This window comes from Lineus longissimus, chromosome 15 (assembly GCF_910592395.1).
Source record: "Lineus longissimus chromosome 15, tnLinLong1.2, whole genome shotgun sequence".
Lineage (NCBI taxonomy): Eukaryota > Metazoa > Nemertea > Pilidiophora > Heteronemertea > Lineidae > Lineus > Lineus longissimus.
The window spans coordinates 6,451,210-6,477,294 of NC_088322.1; the positions used below are offsets into that span (position 1 = coordinate 6,451,210).

Sequence of the window (26,085 nt, forward strand, 5' to 3'; positions counted from 1 at the left end):
CTGAAAATTTTTGACATAAGTCAATCTGAGCGATGTTCAAAATTCCACCAATTATAAATTCATGCTCTTCTTCACAAATCCTTCCCATTTACACTGAAATATACAATCAGGTTTGTCATTAATGAAATATACATGTCAGGAAAGGAAACATTACCAATCTTAACCCTTTAAATCCGCAGCACAGTCGCCCGCAGGGTTCAAAGGGTTAAGAACAAAATACATCATACTGTAATAAGGAGCCACTGTGGACTAGTGGCTTGAACTCTCGACTAGTGGTCAAGAGGTCCCTGGTTCGAACCCCACAGACTTTAGGCAGGTCTCTTTGTCTCACTTGCCTTACTCCACTCAGGTATAAATGGGTAGCGGTCAGAAATGCTCTGGTAGTAGCGCTGATTGAGCAGCTCATCTGAGTTCTACTGAAACGTTTCAGGACAGACTCGGGTTATAAAGTGTTAAGTCGGATGACACCTCTACGGCAGTTGATATCAGACTATAAACCCAAAACTTTAAAAACATTAACTTTGTAATAGGAGCAAATTGGGAAATCAAGCCCTCGCATATTATTCTATTCACAATTCTCATGTGTGCGAGTAGAACATGACAGGGGCTAGCTTTCCCCCATCATGTCACCTTATAGGATGTAGAACCTCTGGTAATTGGTGCACAAAAGTTGATACTCATCACAACTACCCCACTGGGAGCACCTATCTTTAATTTTTTGTGTTGTTTTCACGTTATACATTAAACAGTGATTACTCGCGTCTTCAAATGCAAATTTGACTTGCCTATTATCTGACTATTAGAGTAGACCAAAATGTTTTACTAATGCAATGCTGTAAACTGGCAGGTAATGTTCACGAGGCCAAAAGTTCCAGAATTTGTTCATTATCGTTTCACAGTAGACCTCGTAGTCTAACTACTGCATTTGCTGCCGGAATTTTCATGGTAAAATATCACAACAGAAATTTTAGCAAATTTGATTTTGCATTTGCCCTACCAATTGCGGAAATTAAATTAAAAAATTACCCAGTTTACAGTATACAGGGTGTAAAAAAAAACTCTTGCTGTATTTTTAAGTTGAATTCTTCCTTACATGTATATTTTTTTCCAATAGCATGAATAAAAGCGATGGGATTGATGTGAAATTTCATCAATCCTCGCTGATCTCACTGATTTCCCCCAAAAAACAGGCTACCAAAAAAAGGGAGGTTATGTCCGAAAGAGCAAGTAATTGTACTCAATTAAACTAGTCACAACTTGCGTCAAAACTAACAAGAGTATTTCTTCACACCCAGTAACTTTTACGGTATCTTGGAAACACCACAGTATTTTGATGGTCATGCCATTGTCAGCAATAGTTGTACCATTCATAGAATGTAACTTGACAAGAATTAGATTTCAACATTCCAGGGCGGAAAAGCCATGGCCCGGTTGCTCCATCAGCGTTGGCAGTATAATGCTGGCATTAACTCTTTCAGCCCGTAACTCGTTTCGCGCGGTTTGATTTGAAAACCGAGGCAATTCCAGAAAATTCGACTTTCAAAATCGGTAGACGATATTACAGATTGCAGCGCCATCTGATACCTACCAATCCAACTATAATCCATTGAAAAGATCGCCAACGCATTGTCATATGTTGCTTGAGTAATCACAAGTGTATTTAAGACGAAGGCATCATGTGACAGTGCAGGGAATTTGAAAAACCGTGAGTATACGGTCTGCGGCTGTGAAATCAAACATGGCTGACCGTGTATATACGGCTTGCGGGCTGAAAGAGTTAAGTCGCAACGCTACTACACATATGGTAAATGCAATTATCTGAATGAGATGATAACGCCGGAGCAAACATTGGCGTTGTCCCAATGCCTATTGAACAATGGCTCAGGACTAGATGTTGCAGATTGAATGCACAGATGTTCAGCTTACTTCTTTATATTTTTATCATGTTTGTAAACAAGACTGAATACCCACAATCTAATATGTCCACCTCTTTTTGCTCATCATATGAAAAAGATGTTCATGATTAAAAGCATTCCTTTCATCTGATCGGGTGATATGAATAAAGACTAGCAAATGCTTTTATCTAACACTCCATGTACATTCACACTAGGCCTTTCCATGAGGTTTTGTTGTACTGGCTACACCAAATTAGAAGGTATAATAATAAAGGTAAAACAAAATACCGTGAACTGACATTTGTGACTCGCTCTACCAAAACTAGGCGCTTGTCGCATCTGAACTCGACAGGTTGATACGGACTTGTTGTTCATTTCCCTATTGTAGACCTTTTGTGAAATCTATTACAAACTGATTTGGTCACATTTCACAAAAGGTCTACAATAGGGAAATGAACAACAAGTCCGTATCAACCTGTCAAGTTCAGATGCGACAAGCGCCTAGTTTTGGTAGAGCGTGTCACATTTTATCTGATCACGGTCAATCTTCGAGACACCATAGACTCATTACAGTCGTTCATTCCTCGTAGGAAAATACCTGATACCAGTTGATTGCGACAGTACTGCCCCAACGTAAACTCCATTGTGACACAATGGAGTAACAAGTACACGCAGCTAAAACCCATCTCAGTGAACCAGCATTGAATTATTTGAATGTTCCCCTTTAACTAAATTCTTTCTCCACAAAAGCGCATTTAGAAACACCACCCTGTCAAACATGTGCTGTTCACAACTTGCCACTACACCAACCGTTCAAAACATTTTAAAACATAATCCGACCCAATACAATACCTGCTAGCTGCAGGTTTTTAAACCTAAAACATTGTCTTCCAACTAAAAATGTGTTGAAATGATCCATTTCAAGGGAAATAACAGCCAGTCCAGTTTCCAAGGTCACCAATATAGCGTCCATTTTGGTTTCAAAGACCATCAACTCAGTGGCCATCTTGGTTTTCTTTACAACAACGTGACATTCCAAAGCCATCTTGGTTTTAAAGACACCAACGTCAGTGTCATAATTCCCAGTTTCCAAGACAACCAATATTACAGACATCTTGGTTTCCAAGACTACCACCATGTCAGTAGACATCTCAGTTTCAGCAATGTCGAAAAGTCCACTGTGAACTTGACGTCCAAGACTACCAAAGTAACAGTATGCCATCTTGGTTTTCAAGACACAAGTCTCAATTGTCATGGTTTCCAAGACTACCTGGACTCCATAGTTTCCATGACAATCAAATGCAGCGGCCATCTTGATTTCCAAGACCACCAAAGTCACAGTAGCAATTCAATCTTAGTTTCCAAGACAGAAGACTAAGTCGTCAACTGCCTTGGGTTTTCAAGACTACCTGGACTCCATATAGTTTCCATGACAACCAAATGCAGCGGCCATCTTGGTTTCCAAGACCACCAAAGTCAATCATTATGGGTAAATGGATAAATAGAAAGTATGACGGCGAAGAGTTAGGAAAAGTTTATGCGACGGCACCTCAAGCGTTCCCGTTAGGTACTTTAGGATCGTAATTCGCTACTCCTGTCGCATAACGTTTAGTCCACAGCTTTGCGATTCGATCATGTTCCGATCGGTTATTTACGAACTGTGTGGCGATGCTACCGACGAGCGGGTCGCTTGGATTACAATCCGTTAGCAAGGAGCATATCGAGAGGAGGACTTTAGAAATGGTTAGCGCCGGACTCCAGTTGTCCTTTAGAATGTCTAAGCATATCACCCCTTGGCTGTTTATGTTACAATGATATATCCTAGTTTTGAATGTCACCTGAAAAGACATCGAAAGAAAATGCCAATTAGTAATTATTAACTACAGTAGAACCTCTCTATTAAGGACACCCTCGGGACTGACAAGTGCTGTCCTTAATAGAGAGGTGTCCTGATTAGAGAGGTCAAATTGAATGGAAACAACTAATTTGGGAGCAAAACTAGTGTCCTTAATAGAGAGGCTGTCCTTTAAAGAGAGGTGTCCGCTAAGGGAGGTTCCACTCTATTTGGTCAAATTCCTGAGTAACTGATGCTTTTAGTTTTATCTCACCCGTTCAAAATGCTTTAGCAATACCACATGCATCAACTCTAAAATCGATTTGCAGCCCTCTGTAAATATCACATTAGAATTATTGACCTCCTTGATGTTGTCAAGACATCTGATGGGGGGGCGGGGGGATGAGAAACAGATGAAATGGCAAGTAGGAATGCAGAGTGGATTCCTTCTTTACAATGATCAGGCTCCTATTGGGCGTACTAGATCATCTTGGGCTGAGTGCATATGGAACCTTTACCCTTAATCTATGGTCAACCACTTTCAAAAATACATGTTCAAGTGGGTAGTATGTAAATGTTGAAACAAGCCAAACTAAACGAACCAAGTAAACATTCTAAACATGAAATTGAAGATCACGTTTATAAACAATGGCTAATATTTATAAAGACTAGTAAATGCTTTTACTACAGTTTTCTACAGAGATGGCTAGTGTGAATGTAGATAAAGATTAAAGTAAAAGCATTTACTAGTCTTTTATAAATATCAGCCAGTATGATTGCAAGCGTTAGGTTGGTATTTGCATGAAATGAAAAAGCACTTTTTTTCACGCAGGCCAACTTAATTAAGCTCGTTAAGTTTTAAACAAGCCAAAATGAACGTGTAAATGAAACGTTTCATGGTGCACCACGCAAATCTTAAAATGAACGAAATCGAATGGGACTACGTGAATGATATTATATTTCATGCCATAAAAATACTTGGCAGAATCCTGCAATGAATATTACCTGTAAACTTGATCTTCAGTTCAGGTTTAAAATGTTTATTTGGATCTTTTAGTTCGGCTTGTTGCATTTGGCTTGTTTCATTTGGCTGGTTTCAACATTTACATACTACCGAAATCAAGTGCATTCAGATATTCTCGGCCACATCAAAACATTCCAAATATTGAGTGCACTTCAAGAGTGCTCCCTTCTAGGAACCCAATATGCTACTTTTCCCATCAGACCCCTCGCGTGCATTCAAGACCAGACTGCAGGTGCCACATGATTAAGTGAAGGACCATCTCAAAATAAACCAATGCCAAACAACTAGACATGATTAGTTTAACTGACATTTCGTTCCGCAGTGAAAGATAAGTATGAATATGAACTTATTTGGAGACATAAGAGAAATTCTGTGATAGTGTAAACTGAGATTTCTGCAACACAAATGACAGCAGTAGAAATAGCGTGTTTTTAATAGGCGGTAAACAAAATATTGCACACTGGTTTAATGCATTAGATTTGAAATATCTGCCTGTTTTGATTTCAAGTTCAACCAGGCATTTGTGAAAATAAATTCTTGCAAACATTTCATGGCTTGCAGTATGTGAGTTTCATTTCAATGTGTGTAAGTGTGTTTTGAGATGGCCCCCAATATTGATTAGATTTGCAGAGTCTATCATGGCTCTGAGCTGTGATTTGTATTCTGGAGAAATCAAGGTGGATACGGGCATACAATGTATTCTGAGAAGGCCTAGGAGTACTGTGTACATGTTTGGTTACAGAGATGCTCTTGTGATATTCAAAGAGGACATTTCCTAAATGTACGATGATTTATCCATTTGAACATGCCAGTAAACTACCACAGTGTACACATAGTTTATCTCCTCATGGAGTCATTTCATCGATAATAAAACACTAATTGAAATGTATCAGACACAAATCAATTGAGTGAATATTTCAATTGCATTGTTGGAGATCAAAACATGTTGCTGATTTATTTGTGCCTCGTATGTTTGTGTTAAAGGGACAATATAGGCAGCAGCTAGGCAGGCAAGATAAAGTTACACAAAGCCGCCAATAGGGGTCTCACATATCTCACAGTAGGTCGAAATGATTCACGCTTGCACGAGGGACATATTTAGTGCCGAATCTGATATGACCCAGGGCCCTTACTGTGTATATTAGTCACCTGAAGATGGCAAAATAAGCCCTTCTGCTCATGTCTATAGTCCTCCTTTAAAGCCAGGTTACTTTTGTTTTGGTCTGCTTGGAATTAGGGCTGTAGCTCAGAGATGACACATGCCCTTGTGATGAAACTTGGTATGTATGATGTTTTCATACCAGTGCACACAATGAACAAGCACTTCATGGAAAAGAGTGGAAAAGAGTCTATCTCTTCGTGGAAAAGAGTCAGCTGTTGCCATTTTTTCTTGATATTTTTCAATTTTTCAATTTTTGTTATTTTTACAAACCAACGCAAATTCATTGAGGTATTTTTAGTTACAAACACGATTACCCTCTGAAGGTGGTTTTGATAGGTAGTATGTAAATGTTGAAACGAGGCAAATCAAACAAATCAAACTAAATTAACCTTTATACACATTCTAAACATGAAATTGAAGATCACGTTTATATGCAATATGATTGCAAGCGTTACGTTGATATTTGCCTGAAATGAAAGAGCACTTTTATTCACTCAGGCCAACTTAATTTGGCTCGTTCAGTTTTAAACAAGCCAAAATAAACGAGTGAATGAAACACTCCATGGCTCACCATGCAAAACTTAAAATGAACCAAAATGAATGGGACTATGTAAAAAGTTTTATATTTTATGCCATAAACATACTTGACCGGATCCTGCAATGAATATTAAGTCATGTAAACTTGATCTTTCAGTTCAGGTTTAAAATGTTTATTTTGATCGTTTAGTTTGGCTTATTTCATTTGTCGCGTTTCATTTGGCTTGTTTCATCATCAACATACTACCATTTCGATTTGTGTTTCCGGAGTAACGAGTATGGCCAACTCAACCTACCTTAGGTGGTTTAAATGGATAAGATTCCGAGAAGCTAATATCGAGGAAGAAGACGCCACTCTCGTACGGCGAATGTTTAGGGCCGAGAATAATAGAAACCCACTCAAATATATTGTCACCTTTTGGCCGAGCACTGTAATGAGAAAGAAGAGGAAACAATTAGATGAGAATATGCAAGGTTCGTTGGGAAAATTTTTTTTAGTGGTGGTTCTGTTGTGGCATACTGAACTCCAGCGGTATTGCTGCCGTAGCCTCTGCCCACACCACTGAAGAAATACAGTAGAACCTCTCTATTAAGGACACCCTCGGGACTGACAAATGCTGACCTTAATAGAAAGGCGTCCTGATAAGAGAGGACAATTTGAATGGAAAATACCAATTTGGGACCAAAACTAGTGTCCTTGATAGAGAGGTTGTCCTTAATAGAGAGGTGTCCACTAAGGGAGGTTCCACTGTACATGCCATTTTTCTGTATATCGCGTGCCTCACTTTACGGTGCACCTCACCCAGATTTGATCCAATTCTGCCATATACAATGTACACTAAACATATGTGGTATAAAAGGCAGCGTATGGTGAACCCAATTTTGATAGACCTCACTGCGCTGCTAATACGAAATTGATTTCAAAACAACTTCACATGGTTTGCCCTGTTAATCTTCTCTGCACAATGGGTGACTTCATAGTTGGTGATAGTATTAATTTTGTAAAAATGTTAGGGCTTTTATGCAGCAACAAGACAATATTTCTGAATGACGCTGCGATCAACACAAACTTAAGGTGTAAAGCTAAGGGTACACAGCCTTGTTTGTGGAAATGATGCATCCAGGGCTGCTGAAAAACTATAGCACTTTCCCAAAGTTAACACTAACACCAACTTTGAAGTCACCCACTGCGTAAGTTTCAATGCAAGGTATATTTTGTGTCTTGAATGAGACACAAAAATGCTACACTTGCCGAGATATCAGACCCCTGCACTACCGACGGTGATGGTCAGCGGCATCACGCTAAATTTGTTACCATTGTGTGTACAGCGATGCCATTTATAGTGAGTAATAGCCAATCAACTTCAGTTTGAAATAGATTGCATACAAATACATGCTGTATTCTTCGTCAAGGTATTGACCCGCGTTGTCTAAAAAATGTTGAGCAATGTCAAGACAAATTAACTAATTAAAAATGTATACCAGCTGTGCTGCTGTGAGCTTTATACTCCAGTTAGGAATTGATACCCAACTGGAGATGTTGGCACCAAATAGGCCTACCGCCAGGGTCGAGCTAAAATGTAGGCCAAACTTAGGCACCTTGCCACAATTTTTTTGGGAAAAAACAGCCGAGTGGTATTTTGTGAGACAAGCAATACCAACAGTGAAGTATCAATTTCTATTCTAAAACATCTTAACCCTTAAAAGGCCAAGATAAATATACGGACGTTTCCTCCACCGCCAAATTAATGATGGTAATTTTCTCCGAGACAATCAGAAATTTCGATCTCAAAACACACCAGAAAGTTCTGCACCATCGTATAGCAAATACACTGTGTAATGGCGGCCCCACATGTAAACAACACGCAAAGATCGTCAGTTTGTGATAGTGCTGCTGTATAGTGTTAAAATATTGAACTAAACTGGGCATGGTGAAAATTCGACGATCGTCGAAGTTGGCGTCTTGGCCCAGATTCGACGATCGTCACAGTTGGCCCTTTAAGGGTTAAACTAAACACTCAAATGTGATATTGACTGTGACTATACTTACAGAATTTGTATGCAGCACCAACCTAGGCAGTTAGAGTTGCATGTAAACCACATGAAGCTGCTGCCACAAAAACAAGGGGCAGTGCAATGCAAATAAATATTGCTACACTGCAACAAAGGGGTTTCAGAATAAGGTTAATAACCCATTGAAGCCCGACCTCGACTTAAGTCGAGATAGAAAAACATATCCGTTTGGCCGACCACGACTATAGTCGCAAAAACTCACTCGGCAACCCTTCACTTAAAACACTTATTACAGCTTTGTCAGACGGACTTATTCCGAATGACAACTTTGGTGACGTAGTGTGGTGGCTGAGCATGATATTCATATAAGGTTTTCCAGGGTGAACATTTTTACTCTGTGAGTATTTGGTATCAAAGGTGATGTAAACAACATTTTGCTCTGGAAACTAGGGCTTGATGGGTTAGTATTTCTGTAGACACTCGGGCTCCAAAGGGTTAAACAGCGGTCTACAATGAACACATGATATTCGTTGCCATTTATTGTTTTCTCCCACAATGCCACATTCTTTTTACGTTAGTATTAGATACTCTCATAGACGTTGCCTCGTGAGGAAGGTACCGACTCGATCCTGAGCCTCGTCTGTAGACGCATTAGGAAGCCAAGAAAGCGATACCGCTTGATGAGAGGAAAAACATTGTCTCGACCTCTTCATCAACCTATTACTTAAGTTGTCAAGGAAACCAAGATGGCCGCATCCCTTCTGGGGCTGTTATGCTTCTGCCCGCGAATCCTTTCATTGTATGATACAAGGCTTCAGTAAATTCATCCGATTCAGTTTATTCACTAAAGAAGAAGACGTTGATTCATTTTTCAAGGAACTGCCCATTTTCTTACATCCTCCCGCAGTAAGCCTATATGTATCATTCCTGAAATACGCTCAATCAAAGCTCTACAGAAACTGAGTTGATTTTTGGAAAGGTATCTCGGCCATTACATCGACGGGCATCACCCTACTATCCCATTTTGGGGAAACACTATTTGCACGCAAAGGCCTGACGGCTTCACTACCGACTTTGCTTTCAAACGTAAAATCAAGAGCAATCCAGGAGGAGGGGTACACTACGTCATTCACCCAAATTGATGAAGAAAAATCTAGATTTCTTGTAAGACTGTGAAATCTGTTTATTAATCTTTAATTCTCACCCAAAGAATAGTACCATGATTTTTTACATAAAATACACACTTCAGTAGAATATCTCGGGTATTTTGCTACAGTGAGTTGAGTGCCAATGTCGCACCAGTGATGTGCTTATTTCTCGATGTTTCGTGTATTTTACACGTGACCTACATACGACTTACGCGTGACCTACATGCGACTTACGCGCTGGGTAGTGCATCAATGACGTGATTTACGGGATGTCAATTGTGATTTGGACTGTATTTGTTATTTTGAAATGATATCACCAGTCAATTGCTGAATTGGAAGCATTTAATCAGCATTAAAAAGGAAGAGGGGTCAACCAAGACCTCCTAATTCAGCCCTCGAGGAAAAGGTGCAATGTTTTCGGACAAAGAACAAACACCCTCCTGACCACAAAATAACCATCACATAGTTTTTATCCTCAAAAAAGTTTTAATGATTAGTCTGTGATATTCAAAGATGCTTGACGATGATTCTTAATCAGCCTGCGGTACGAATGCACTCGTAAAATCAATATTGCCACTCCTGCGACATGGGTCCTGGTGTTCGAGTGTTGTTGATGGTGATGTCATGAAGCAGATTCTGCAATGATGCTACGAACTGTGCAGACAAGAGATTTTAGTCGCAGCAACCTGCAATAAGTGATAAAAGCATTCCCACCTTACTTATTATGACATCATTTTCACAACACAGTTTGAAGCTGATGCAAGTGTCAGTACATGCCTTGCACTTCCTTCCTCGAGCTACAGTCACGACACTGTCGTAAACAAGTCGAATGTCGGCCCTTTTTGCAACATGGAAACGTCAGGGAAGCAATAATTTTTAGGCACTCAGCCGGGCAGATTGTAATGATTTGACAAGGTGACAGGAGAGGAAAAAACCTCAAGACAATGATTACGTTTTTGATGGAAGGTGTACATACATCTTTAAGAAGGATACCTTGCTGTGGAAAAAAATTTAATCATAGACAGGGTAAGCAGCCGCCTACTTCCGACTCCACGTCCAACAGGAATCCATGCACGAAGGAAACGTTTGACTGGTTGGCAGCAGCATCACTACCCCCAGTCCGAAATGATGTACATGCATGTACACACACCAGCAATTGCACCCCACAAAAATGTCAAATTTAAAGAGTGTTCTTGTCACTACCAGCTATATACATTGTAGGTTCAGAAAAAATAAGAGATTGCGCTGAATCTAAGACGAGAAAAGATCAATTTGTTGTGGGAGAGCGCTTACGAGCAGATGCCGGACTATCTGTGTTTTTTTCAAGCTAGTACAGAAGAACCTCTCTATTAAGGACACCCTCTGGCCTGACAAATGCTGTCCTTAATAGAGGTGTCCTGATTAGAGAGGTCGAATTCAATGGAAACAACCAATTTGAGACCCAAACTACTGTCCTTGATAGAGAGGTGTCCGCTAAGGGAGGTTCCACTGTACATGTATGAATGAACTAGGGGAAAACCCAGCGCAGTTGATGACGTAAAATGCAAAGAGGGAATCACCTCGTACTCCGAGTAGGGCGGCTACTCTTCCTGCCATATGCAATCAATTAGCACAACGGTCCTTTTACCGAACAAGGTCGGCGTACATTGTAAATGATCATTCTTTATAAAATGATGATGCGCCACATCTGAAAGGGTTAACAGCATAATGTAACAATCAAGGGTAGGACAAATGTCACCCGTGGGTACACAAACAGATGGCTTGAGAGCTAAAGGATGGGTGGATCTATTTTTGGCGTTTTGTCCGATAAATCCCGCATAGAGCATACAGGCGATATTGGGTCAACGCAGGTTTATGGCTGTTCCTCTTACTACCTACACTCCCACTGCTGAATTTTATATCGTTTTTACTCTCAATAAATATCAATCATTGATTTTTTATCCGGCGAATTATGACACTGGCACGTGGTCAAACAGAACAGAATACGGACGAACGGACTATTCACTTTGATCTCTCGTGACGTGTAATGAGGACACTTCTCTCTTACAGACAGAATTTGTCCGTCCCAGGGGTGTCCTTAGAAAAATTTAAGAAGAGTTGTTTTTAATGCACACAATGCGGTCAAAAGCCAAATGATTTAGTGTAGGAATTACTCACAAGAGTAATTACTCACAAGAGTAATCTTAGCGATATTTTCCATTTACAGATAAGAGTTTAAACAGCTGTTCTTATGGAATGTCAAAATAGCATGGATAGAGCAATTTAAATTATATATACAGTGGAACCTCCCTTAACGGACACCTCTCTATTAAGGACAACCTCTCTATTAAAGACACTTGTTTTGGTCCCAAATTGGTTGTTTCCATTCATTCTGACCTCTCTAATCAGGACTCCCCTCTATTAAGCACAGCACTTGTCAGCCCCATGGGTGTTCTTAATAGAGAGGTTCTACTGTACAGTATTTCAATGTTATCATTACTGGGAGTATAGCACAAAACCTTTATGTCAGAGCAGAGTTTCAACCTATAGTACAACATACAAATGAAAGGTTTTCAAAATCGATAACTAATACCTAATAACCAAATATCTAACTTTCCTTGGCCTCAGCTCAGAAAGCCGTATTGCCCGCGCCACACTTTACGGTGCACCTCACCCAAATTGGATCCAATTCTGCCGTATGCAATGTAACTATCTGTATACGGTATATAAAGCAGCATATGGTGAACCCAATGTGCGATCACACGGACCTCACTTTCCATGACCACTGCACTGTTAATACGAAATGAATTTCAAAACCACTTCACTGAGTTTGCCCTGTTAAGGGTTGACCATAGGTACTGCCATTTTGAAAATTCCAAAAATTTGAAAAGAACGAATTGTTTTGGAAATTAATCTCCACCTCAAATTTCATCATGGCATGGCACAACCCTGTCATCTCCCTAAAAAATCCAACTTTTTGGCCCACCCCCCTAATTTGGCCGCATTACATCATAAAAGGCTTTGAATTTAATGCACCAATAAGGCTTAAGAGGGCTGCTGTCAGGGGAGGCATTTGCCCATCTTTCATATCCACCATGGGGAGAGCTATAGTTAAAGTTCTCTACTGCACGGGACACCTGCAACTGAATGATGATGACAGGGTTTCATTTTAGCTGTGCTCCCGTAGCCCGAGACCACCTAATTTCAAAGCGGGCAACTTGTTTGAGTAGCGATGTTGGCCTACCGGCCACCAGATATTTCACTTTTTCCTGAAATATACATGGGGGGACCACTGATGACCTGCTCGACTTGGCCGGTTGTCTAATCGACCTAAAGCCTTAAAATCCACTACTGGTGCCACGGACTGCCCTTACCACAAAAGGCCCGTCCTCTTTCTTAACCATTTATCGCTCATTTAAAAATTACCAGTATTTATCTTGCGATTGTGCCCAATGTTCTGTGGACAACTCCAGACAAAGAGAAAATCAATATCAACAGTATTGCAATGAATAGAGCTGGTTCAGTTTCTAGTTGGCACTAGAGATCCGATCCGCTCGCACTCATCTGCAGATCATACCAACGCCAGGATACATGCGGGTCGACGGAAAGGCCTTGCGTATGGATTGCTAGTGTACCTTCAATGTAGCCACGTCGGATTGGCAGCACTATTGTAACAAATGATCTAAAAGGCTTGATGAGGTTCATCTCTTCGCTAATCCATCGAGAATAAAAGGTCTATCGTCACAGGAAACAGGTAGATATACCATGGCGTTTCAAAACAACTCACGACGTTTCCTAAGAAGAAAGTATCCCGGTTCTTTCATCGACCGCTAAGAGTGGCGTCAACCATGCTTTGTCGGGCAATGTCATTATAACTCTTCTGCCAAGAGCAGGGGCAGTCCCCTGCAAGCTACTCACCAACCTAAAGTACAGCAGACTGAGAAATGCAGTGCTGAAGCAACAATTTTGTTCGAAAGATAAACAGTTGCTCCCAGGTTGATGAACAAAGTGTCCTGAGACAGCAACAGCATGTAAATCGAATGTGACCTTATCCAAGCAACATCAGATCATTACAATGACTACACGTGGTTGATTGGGATTCCTGCCTGTAACCTATTGTCAGATTGTGTGGGCATACAACTGGCGGTAGGAGAAAGGCATGTGGATTTACCGCATAGAACGTCAACAGTATAGCATGATACTACATGAACGCCTCCAGATTGATCAGCACTCACAGTCACACAGCGTTTCAGGTGATGACAGCAGTGTATATATGCAAACTGCATGCTTGAACTATCGAAACACCTCAGCAAAAGTTAACTCCCGTGAACGACCATGACCAGTCATATTTTCTGAAGTACCCACACTCAGTGCAATGACAATTTTAGGATATCAACACTGTGGTGTGGTCTTAGGCTGAAATGGTCAAGAAGAGAAGAGGCATACTAATTGTTTTCCTCGAAACCTGACCAATCATGTCAAAAGTAACAACAACTCATTCACAACAAATATGCTGTGGAAAGTTCAAATAAATTCCAAAATATTGGCTCAAAAATGGCAACAATGGATCATAACTTGTTTTCGTAAGAACTCATAATTTGATCAACACCTATCATAGGAGTACTAAGATAGGAAAACCAAGAAAAGTAGATTGTATTTTTGTCTTAACGAATCGTTTTTTTAACCTGTTCAATTTGATGCAAAATATCTCGTCAAGTTTTTCTCAGCAGAAGACACAGCCAAGGATCGCAAGCGGTGACGCATGGATTGAACGAGTTAAGCTTCAATCCAAATACAGCAGACCCTCGTGATCATGACCCCCTCCTAACAATCGACTATGCACACCCTCCAGCCAATGAGTCATGAGCAAACTAATACAGCTTCCCGCTTATTAATGATCGTGGGTTTGTTATCAATGCGCTTGCTATTTCAGGCAGGTAGGCTCAGCATGGAGGGGGTTCTTTGGATTGCTCAGCAATAATATCACAAATACTGGATATTTCCTTGCGGAGAACAGCGATCCTGGCAGCTTGGACTATTCAGACTGACTGGCAAACCCCTAAAATTACCATAATGTTTTGGTGCTTGGGACCCCTGGCCCTGTTTCTTAGCCTAGTGAATCCGTCTTCGGCTAGAGGTAGATTCCACACAAGCTACGTTTCTCACAAGGTGGGATCTTTTACTTGCCCTGGCATAGACACCAGATAGACAGAACCTTTGCTTCTCATTCCAAAGACTAGGGAGAGATCTGATTGGGGTGCACTTAGTTTTGCACCAAAATGTCAGGGGTTTGTGGGCCGGATATGATCCTCAGGACGCTGAACCAAGAACGAGTTAATTAGTGGTCCAGAAATGTTATTCAGGATTGACCTGGTTTGTGCACTCCAGGGTATGCGTTTATGAATGTTCACAGATACTAGTGATAGGGTCTCTTGTTTGAAACCACGCTGTTCAACACAGCCAAAACCTTTTTTTACTCCAACTCTGTCTCCATCTTCCTCTACGGCTGTGAAAGCTGGACGGCACACGCCACGACAGAGCGCTGCATCCAAGCGTTTGAGATGAAGTGCCTGCGAAAACTGCTTGGGATCTCATAACTACAACTAAGAACCAATGCGTCTGTTCGACCAGAGGTGGAGACAACATGTGGAACGCACGAGATACTCCTGACCACCGTAAAAAGACGGAAGCTCAACTGGTTTGGACATAGTATGCCGACATGATTCGCTTGCAAAGACAATTTTGCAGCTGACTGTCGCTGGAGGGAGACCAAGAAAAACGTGGATGGATAACATCAAAGAGTGGACCGGCCTAACAGCACCTCAACTTATCTGGAAGGCCGAAAACTGATCTACTTGGGCATGCATCACTGCTGTCAGCTGCCATGGTGCCCCTATGACCTTAGGTCATGGGGCTTAGTAGTAGTGAAAAAGTATTATCATGTTCTTTTGTTACTTTTGTTTTATTCATTAAAATGCCTCAGATATTTTTTGGGGGAATCCAACTAAAGCTTATGAGGTCAATTACTGGGTTCAATTAATTGTCAGCGATTCTGTGTTTTCCAACGTAAACATGTTAGTGGGTCACTGAATGCATCTTATTTCCCACTTCACAATCACAATTCACATGCTCTGATATCTTCCTGTCCAACGCAAGATAACTCGGTCAGATCCGAGATCAGCCCTGAGCTGTCAGTCAAGAATACTCCTCGGACATTTCGTCCTGAATTCTCCCCACCGTGGTGTTGATTCAAAGGGCTCAACATTATGATTTTAAAGGTCTACATCGTTTGTTGAATAATTGAAATTCACAATTGAATTTGAAAATTTCAAATTGTCAAAATAGATCCTGAATATAAATTTTAACAATACAATTTTGCAGACTGACAAACAAATACTGTAAACACCATAATTTCAGAAAATTCGTCTGCAATATAACTGGACTCGACCTTGCGTATAATTGCATTTCTATTTTCCTGGCTTCCTGAGCACTGTACGGCCATGAGAAATGATAGTTTTTGTTACAAAATCATTGAACGCACAGAAGAATTTTTACAGTCTTGAGCTTGAAATGGAACACTATGCACAGGGTGGCCCAGAATTATTTTCCCGTGCACAATAGCATTCTGTTGTGTATCCATTGTGTGAGGGAAATAATTCTGGGCCACCCTGTAGAACAGAAAGTGTTCATGGGCTTATAAACCCTACATTTACAGGGCGTCTTAGACCATGAGGTTCAGGATGCCTCCATGGACTGGTCCTACATGCCATCAGCGTACATGAGTCATATTCCTCATGACATCTGAATAGTCGGGCGAGCATATATTCACAATGAGCGACGGAGGATTCTTCCGTGTTTGTATTGTTATTGGCCGGGCCGACAGCGGGTTATTGTTATTCGGGACTGTGACAAGAATAGGGCAGGGTGAGAGGGAACATTGGTTCGCTCAGTGGGGAGTGCGGAAAAAACTACATCTGTTTGAGACCAGATCTTAAATTTTTTGTGATATGGGGGATAAATTTTTTGTGATATGGGGGATAAATTTTTTGTGATATGGGGGATGTAAATACATGTATAATTTGAGCCTCCTGTATTTCAGTATGGACACAAAAGCTATTATGAGCCAAGGACATGTGGGAACATTTGTTACCCCAGCAGGGAGTGTGAAGGCTACATCTGATTGCGACTGGGTTTGAACACATGACGATTATGATATACAGTAGAACCTCTCTATTAAGGACAACCTTGGGACTGAAAAGTGCTGTTCTTAAAAGAGAGGTGTCCTGGTTAGAGAGGTCAAATTGAATTGAAAGAACCAATTTGGGACCAAATCAAGTGTCCTTGATAGAGAGGTTGTCCTTAATAGAGAGGTGTCCACTAAGGGAGGTTCCACTGTAGTCTTGATGTGTATGTTACTTATTTGATGTGAATGATCAAAAGCGGTCATAAAAAATCTCATGCTTCCTCAAATGATGAAACTAAAAAACAAGGGAAATATTAGTCTTCTTGCAGGGAATGCAAAAACATCTGTTTGACTGCAGTATTAGGATATTTATGACAAATGACAATTCTGTGAGTACAGTAGAACCTTCTTTAGCAGACACCTCTCTATTAAGGACAACCTCTCTATTAAGGACAGTAGTTTTGGTCCCAAACTGGTAGTTTTCATTGAATTTGACCTCTCTAATCAGGACACCTCTTTATTATGGACAGACTTTGTCAGTCCCAAGGGTGTCCTTAATAGAGAGGTTCTACACGCAATATTTAGACTGTGTCGAAGCTGATACTGTGTACACTTTTTCCCCAAACATGCTGAACTTTCTCAGTAATTGTTCTCTTCAAGAAATGGTATGAAAACGGATCTCGTCATGTGACTGGCGTCGGATTTCTCCTTGACAGCAATGACGATGTTTGATACGCAAAATATCGTCACATGGAGCAATGAGGAACCTGCACAACAAAACCTGCCAATAGGGGGCAGGGTTTCTGCCAGAGGGGACAAGGGGGGCACTTTTTTAAGCTAAATGAAAGAGATAAGATAAGGTGTGAATCACTATAATGTCCTTATCAGTTACTGACAACGTCAGGGATGTGTCAGACAGTATCAAACAGACTACTTGAGAGGGAATTCATCAGCTGTATTTTCATAACATTTCAACGACATATATTTATCACTATCTATGTATTCTTTTGCCGATTTTCAAAAATTCATGTAGGAAAACCAGTGTTTTTGCACGTGAGTTTTTGGCTCTGAAAAGCTCGGAAAACGCATTCTCCGGGCATCTAGCTTTTTTCTTCGGATTGTGCCTCCCCTAACGTAAATTCCTGGCGGAAACCCTGGGGGGCCATGCAGGCAAGTGGACCATGATTGTAATGAGAAAGCCATTTCCCGGGTCAATGATTATTGAATATTTCATCCCTTAATTACTCTACATGGGGAAATAGCAGCAAAAATGTCGTTTTATTGGTCCTTAATTCTATTTTGATGAGTTTTAGGGAGAAATCAACAAAACTTGCAGGTTCCTCATTATGGACTGACTGTGTTGTCTCACTTGCAGAATCAATATTGAAAGCAAATACCCCCATCATAGTTCTACCCCAGTGCTCACTTATTCTATCATTAGCTACATGTAGACAGGTATAGATCTCGGATTGGAGGCTGTGCTAAAAAATCATTTGCTTGGTGTTAACATATAAAAGACCCCCCCCCCCACACACACACTAAAAATTTTGAGTTAAGTAAAAAAAATCCTAGAAATTATTCCTTTCAATTTTTTGCTTTCTTTCTACAAGAGACTTCTGGAAAACATTTTTTGTTGTTGACATTACCAGCTATTGCGGGCCTAGCACACTCTGTTTTGAATAGAGGGAGACTCCATCATTCCTATTGTTTGAGATTGGAAAGGTGTGAATTAATCTGGCAATTAGCCTCCTGTGCATTGGTGCATACAAACACTAAAATGTTTGGTTTTTGCTGATTTAGGGTCAAATAAATCAGCCAAAAGTTTTGAAAGCTTCACAAATGATTGTTGCAAGGAAGTACTTTATGATAGTTTGCGAAATTTTGATTAATTCTAGGTGGAAAGTAATATTTTTCGCATATTTGTTGGGAAAAAAATTGAAAATCCTCCAATTTTCAACCCCCCTATGGACACTATGAATTTTTCTCCAATAAAGCTGAAATATTGGGAATATAATCCTAAGAGTTATATCAACCACGTCTGAAGTCGGGAGTTTGTATCAAATGTATAGTTTCGGAGCTAGCGCAGCTAGAAAAGCCCCCAAAACCCACTTTCTCAGGAATTTACACTACGGGCTACGAGTGAAGCATTACAGATTTACCAAAATTTTCAACCTATAGATGGACACATCGAATTTCCATCCAAATCACTCCAAATTTTGCCAGTAAATACCTAGACATATATAGAATTGTGTCAGAAGTCGGGAGTTGGGATTATTTTAACACCCCGCCCAAAAAGCCAACTTTATTGATATTTCCTATGCATTTTCCATTAGGCTTGCCAGGACCAATTAAGCAGGTGCACTAATTGGCTTAATTGGCTAGGCCCGCAATAGCTGGTAATGATAAAAGCAACAGTACCTCCCTACCAGCAGGTTTTTTGAGAAGTGAGATTGATCGTTGCAGTACTGTCGTACATAGGCAAAAAAAAAAGGGATCTCAACATCAACTACAGTGGAACCTCCCATAGCGGACACCTCTCTAATAAGGACAACCTCTCTAATAAGGACAACCTCTCTATTGAAGACACTAGTTTTGGTCCCAAATTCGTTGTTTCCATACAATTTGACCTCTCTAATCAGGACACCTCTCTAATCAGGACACCTCTCTATTAAGGACAACACTTGTCAGTCCCAAGGGTGGCCTTAATAGAGAGGTTCTACTTTACTTATTATACCAAACACTGATACATCACTTGTGACCTTGGGCAAATCACTTTACTCTATCCAGTCAAACATTACGGCCACATTGAACAGTCATAGCAAGATGGATAGTTTCCCACAATGCCAAGACTAAGCCACGCTGTCACTGAGTTCAGGACTCTTGAAACATGTGATACTGGTTTTACCACTACAGCATAGACCACATTCATAGAAAGTTTTAAATCTGTCTTTCCAGTTGATCAGTCCTTGGATATGATAGTATTCTGAAATTCGTCACCACAGGAACTATAGCCCTGCTGACATTTGCAAGCCAAATGTCAGGCTGAACAAGATGCACGGCATAAAATTCTTCCACTGCGGATGACGACAGATGACAGATGACGATGTTCACTAAGTGTATCATTCATTGTTGATTCTTGCAAAAGCCAAGAGGATGTGAGCGACAGTGAAACCTCTTCACTGTTCTGTCTTTTGACTCGGATAAATGATTCATCATAGCCTCTACTCTTCTATGATGCGTTCACACCAATTATAGATGCTCGAACTTACATGTATAGACATGCATGTCAAGAGTTTATTCATCTTTTTTTAGTTACAACTCATACATGCAAGGAACCTTGATAATACAGCATCCTGACCTAACCAGTGATTTTCAATATACTCCACCTCTCGATATTTCAAACCCCTGATGAAATCCATGCCCTTCACAAGGATTTTAGCAGTAGAAAAAAAGCGCCCAATCAGAGCGTTGCTCTGTATTAAAAGCGGATTTCGCACGAGCAACATGCACAATGCCTTTCCTGCACCAAAATCATTATTAAAGCGATCTTAGAATAACCGTCATCAATTGTCAATATGTTCATCCTTAACCCTTTGAGCGCAGGAGTCGCCGTACGGTGACGAGAGACCAATGCCCCTATAAAAACTGCCCCAGCACCTCTCAAGACATCGTTAATTTAGTTCCAATCTGTATTCATAGACGGCGCTTATGAATGTCAACAGGTTACATGTCTTTTTTTGGCCAAAGAAAGGGGAAACTCTACGACTATATTGACACAGCACCAAATATTTATTATGTTATAGCCCTGTGAAGTGTGGGTATAACATTTTCTGATTTTCTAAAAAAATTCAGCGCCCAAAGGGTTAAGCGCCCAATCAGAGCGTTGCTCTGTATTAAAAGCTGATTTCACACGAGCAACATACACAATTCCCTTCCCGCGCCAAAATCATTATCAAAGCGATCTTGCACCAAGGGCAGTGTGCCCGCTTGGCAGTAGGATTTGGGAATTTTGGGGGGGGGGGGAAGTTGTATCATATATACAATCTACCTTTAGTAGCTGCACCTACAGTAGAAATATGAGCATCTTAGCTCAAGGATATGGGCACTAGACCAGTTTTAAGTTTTTCAGAAAAAGCCACCTATTGGGCAAACTGAGAATCACATCGCACCCAAAATCAAACTCAACCTAGATTTTAGGGTCATATACATACATATGAAAAATGAAAAGGATCTGTCAAAAACTGAAGACGCAAGAGTGCTGACAAGCGCACCAGTAAGGAATCTGCCATTTTCTGCCATTTGTTCTAGTTTTCCCTTAAAACAAGGTCAATTCAAAAACCCGTAATATATATGATGTATCCTCAATAGATGTACCTGTGATAAAAAATAGAGCACCCTAGCTCAGAGTCAAAGCATAGTCAGTTTTAGTTTTTTACAAAAAGCCCCCTGGTGGCCAAATTAGGAATCGAATGACGCTTAAAATCGAACTTGGCATAGATCTTGGGCCCATATATGCACATATGGAAGATGATAATGATCCGTCACAAAATGAAGACAGTAGAGCGCTGACAAGGTTAAAACGTTACGGACTGACGCATGCACGCACTACAGACCAGCACTAACCACCCCCAGCACAGCATAAGCCCTATTGGCCTCGACCAAGCCGGCTAATAACCGTCATCACGTCAAAAGTGAGTTTATGAGTGGAAGCCTTCTGTCAATATGTTCATCCTTATTAGAGTAACTGATCAGCGCTGGACTTTTGAACAAGAATTAAGTACATTTTTGCAGGGGTTCATTTGCATAACTGGGCCACTGCTAACCCCCTTACTCCTGCATTTATAATACCCCAGCAACACCCTTGCAAACAAACAACTCTGCAAATACTTGTTATCTCTGACACTTGACCTCAAAAAGTGTCAACTCAGAGTTAACGTCTAGGGGTCATTGTTAGTGTAGCGCAATTTGTAATACAAATTTGCCTCAATAACACCTGGTGCTCAGGTTCAATTGGAGTTAACTCTGAGTTGACACGAACTCCAGGGTTGCTAACTTAAGATTAACTCTGGGTTAACGCAACATTTTGTCAAGAGTATGTCAACACTATGTCAAATCTCATGGCTAACAAGGGGTTATTGTCAGTGTTAGTGCCAACTAACTGAATTAAATCATTCAGTGTTGCAAACTCTCATTTAAAAATGGTTTCAGGAGATTCAGAGACTGTAGGAAAGCGTCTAAACTTGAAATATTTTTGTAATAACAATTTTTACGCAGTGGATATTTGACCGTGTCACGGTTTCACATTTTTTTCGCTATTTTGCCGGAACTTCCCTTCGACATGCGCAGTTTATGATTTTCGGACTTGGACAATTAGTTGAAATCGACAATTTCGACATGTTTATATCTGGTGATGATGATGAAAGGATGCCGCGCGCTCACAGTTGGTGACGAATTTATTAGTCTCCGCTGTTGAATGCGCTATTAAAGCTTCGAACAAGAACAGCGTGGATAATTTGGATAAAATTTTTGATGAAAGTGCGGTGTTACCCCCTGTGCAGACCGGTGTGCGTTGTCCGGCAAAATAACCTCTGTGTACGATTGATGTATGGCAATTGCCGGCAGAAACAGTAGAAATCTAAAATATACAAGTCTGAAAATCATAAACTGCGCATGTGAAACGGAAGTTCCGGCTAAATAGCGGAAATAAAATTAAACCATGACACGTTCAAATATCCACTGCGATAACAAAATACATAAAAACAGCAAAATACCTTTTCCTGAAAATAACCATGCCGGCAAAAAGCATGCTTACTATGATACAACTCATTATAGGCCCTAAGACAAATTGGCATTTAAAGATTTAAGCGTAGGAGAGAGTCGACTTGAAAGCAAAGAAGATGACCATGAAAACAAAACCTCAAACTAGCCTTGTAAATACCCCATATCCCTCCATGGAAGCATTAACTCTGGTAACAACAAATTTTAAGGTTAAATGTCAAGGAAAGGGTTAAATGACAATGAAAATATATAAGCTTTACCTGCAATTTGGTGGTGGGTCAACAGTAATATCTGTAAGCTCTTTTTGAATCCTGAAAATAACAATTTAGCCTAATTAGTGTGATTACTCACAGCTGTTTTTTTGTAAATGTTTCGTCAAAGCAAAAATTAACACAACGATAATAGCCAAGCACTATGCACAAGGCAGTCATTTATACACACTACAAGATTCAATATGGCGAACTTGGGTATTGACATACAAATTATACACAAAACTTGGCTCGAAATTTCTCCAAAATCGCAATGAGAAACATGATAAAATTGACATGCATGGAAAGGTTATTGCATAAGGATTACAAATATTGCAAAAGTTTAGAGATTAGACGCTGCATAAACTGTCAGGAAATGATTTTGTCTTATATGCAAATGAGCAACATCGATCCAGTTCGCATGTCTGGAGCATCGTGTTCTGAGCTCTATGTGAATAAGAGGATACACTATTTCATGGTTTAGTAAACACACATAAACACAAAAACTATGCGATGGATCGCCTTGTAATTTCCAGAACAAGTGGAGCAGACTGTTTTTTATACACCTACCTTTTTTGGGCGGTGGATGTCACCTTTGAAGGTGGTTTTGATGCCGGTTTTGGAGAGGGTTTTGGTGAGTCACCGTTAGAATTGTTGGCAGCAGAGTTCGCTCTGGAGTGACCACCACGGCCCCTGCCCCTTCCCCTCCCCCTCCCGGGTCCAGTAGAAACTTGCTGGGGCTGCTGCACAGCCTGCTGGGCAGGCTGAGGGGTCCCGTTTAACCCACTCGTGCTAGGTTGCTCGGGTTCGGCCATTCTATCAAACTTTCTGAAAGAAAAGTCAAAACTTGTCAAGTTTTCTCCCGATCGTTTCTTTAAAAATCTTTTCCAAATCGTTCCCTCTCAAAGCAGTCTCAAAACCCCAGCTAGAAGAGAATATGAATGAAGAAATAGCAGACAAATTAATTAAAGTGACATGTTGTCAAATTAAAAGACCATAAGTAATTATTAACACTTACGTACATTTTACACACAGTAACATTCCCTGTACAAAGCCCAGCTGAATCGCACGGGGAAAAATTGCGATTTGCAACAAAGAGACCTCAACGTTTCCATAAAGATTCCACAAAAACTACCGGATAGATCCGCTTGAAACTTGGCACACGTAGAGAACTTATACTTACCTTTCGATAGGAATTATCAGATTTGAAAACGTTAGTCCAGAAGTATCCCAAAACGGCAAAATATTACAGTCACACCGATCCGGAACGTGCAAAATTTCATGCAGTTGGCTCTTCCCGGTCGCCTCCCTCCGCTGACATCCGTTCAATTTGAGCACATGATGCCAATATCAGTTTCTGTTCAGTTATCTTTTAATCGATTTTTAAGGTTGACTTAATTATTTTTATATCAGAATTCTCTTACCAGCGTGTACAAATGTATATTAATTAACTATTAAAACCATTGCCATTAAATATGACCCAAAAATTACTATTTTATTTAGAATAAAGTGTGGGGTATGTAAACTTTTTTAAAAGTAAGTTTTCGAAGAGGGGGTGTCGAGGATTAACGTAATCTTACAGGATAATTGGCCCTCTGAAGTAACATGAAAGGTTTGGACACAATTCATACAAAAATAGACCGCTCAAAATGAAATGTGTGAATTCCAAATCCTCCTACATATTAAATATCTCCTCCTACATGTACTATCATGATATCTGACATTGTCATTTAGGCCTATGCCAAAGCTTTATAAATAAGATGTTTTCTCTCCCTCAATTGATTTGGGTTTTTTTTTAATGACATGTACTTGCCGTGTTCCCAGTGTCGCTGCTGGATCCAATGATTTTTTTCTAAACTCAAATATAAATACATGTGAGCTTATATCCATTCCATTCTTGAATTGATCTGCTGAGATAGTGTCACGAGCACATCAGAATATACTGTATTGGAAGAGGTACACGCATAAATAAGCTATCTATACACGCATTGTTGAACTTAATACATATTCAGTGCTATTTCACGCAATTGAAATTTGGCCGGTCCGCTTAAAGGGATACGCCGTTCGTAATTACTTGTGGTCCAGTTAAATAGAATCCACTAATACACAATGCCGTAGTGCAGTTATTGTGAACACATATTTGTTTAAACTTGGTATTCGTAGTATTTGTATATCAGTCTACACAACGGCAATGTTGAAATTTGTTTGAACTTGGTATTCATAGTTTTTGTATATCAGTCTACACAACGGCAATTTTGAAATTTGTTTAAACTTGGTATTCATAGTATTTGCATATCAGTCTACACAACGGCAATGTTGAAATTTGTTTGAACTTGGTATTCATAGTATTTGTATATCAGTCTACACAACGGCAATGTTGATATTTGTTTAAACTTGGTATTCATAGTATTTGTATATCAGTCTACACAACGGCAATGTTGAAATGTGTTTAAACTTGGTATTCATAGTATTTGCATATCAGTCTACACAACGGCAATGTTGAAATTTGTTTAAACTTGGTATTCATAGTATTTGGATATTAGGCTACACAACGGCAATGTTGAAATGTGTTTAAACTTGGTATTCATAGTATTTGTATATCACTCTACACAACGGCAAAGTTGAAATTTATATTTTGTATTAGTATGTATTAATATTACTACGTATTTTCGCAATTGGACATTTTTAAATTCAATTACAAATTCAAATTTTTTAACGAACGGTGTAGGCCGCCTTTTAATAAGTGTACCATCAGCCTCAGGAAATATGGGTTTAATGTTCGCTTCTCCGGCGCTGCACTCATTTGTGTGCGGGGCCGCATCGGAGAAGCGAACATCTCTGATTTCCTTGGGATGACTCCGGCGCAATGATTATATAGGCCTAGTGAGGCGGTATGCTTGAAAATTATGTCTGTTGGAGAATGCTCACAATGCTGTTGGAGAACTAGTGTAATAATGATTATAGGTCAGGTTAGGCCGCTGTGAAAATTGATTTCATATTTCTCGTCAACACCCTCAACTAATCTTGAGTCCGTGCTTTATGTATACCGAAACGGTTCATCATTTCGACATAACTGATTGATAGTTTTTACTAAGGCCATGGGAATTATTATTCCTGTTTACCGTCCACCTCCCGCATGGGTTCTGAGCGAACATGAAATATTTTCATTATTTAAAAAAAAATCTATTTATTTTATTGTTGCCATCATTTTTTTATTCAAATAATCTTTCCAGTGGTTCATCTTTACCTTAAATGATTGAAAAACACAATAAAAACTTGGCAAG

General features: G+C 40.0%; 1 protein-coding gene across 2 annotated transcripts; it reads right to left on the bottom strand.

Moving 5' to 3' along the window:
* Positions 1-2,404: 2,404 nt before the first annotated feature.
* Positions 2,405-24,087, bottom strand: LOC135499549 (ubiquitin-conjugating enzyme E2 E1-like). 2 transcript variants are annotated; one of them, XM_064790381.1, is made up of 5 exons: positions 23,985-24,087; positions 23,372-23,629; positions 22,814-22,864; positions 6,749-6,881; positions 2,405-3,733 (listed from the first exon to the last, which is right to left on the bottom strand). In XM_064790381.1, exons 2-5 carry the CDS (start codon positions 23,614-23,616, stop codon positions 3,446-3,448), a joined length of 717 nt encoding a protein of 238 aa, XP_064646451.1. In that variant the 5' UTR covers positions 23,617-23,629; positions 23,985-24,087; the 3' UTR covers positions 2,405-3,445. The 2 variants fall into 2 exon arrangements, with proteins under 2 accessions (XP_064646451.1, XP_064646452.1); XM_064790382.1 differs by lacking the exon at positions 23,985-24,087 and adding an exon at positions 23,824-23,892.
* Positions 24,088-26,085: the final 1,998 nt, after the last annotated feature.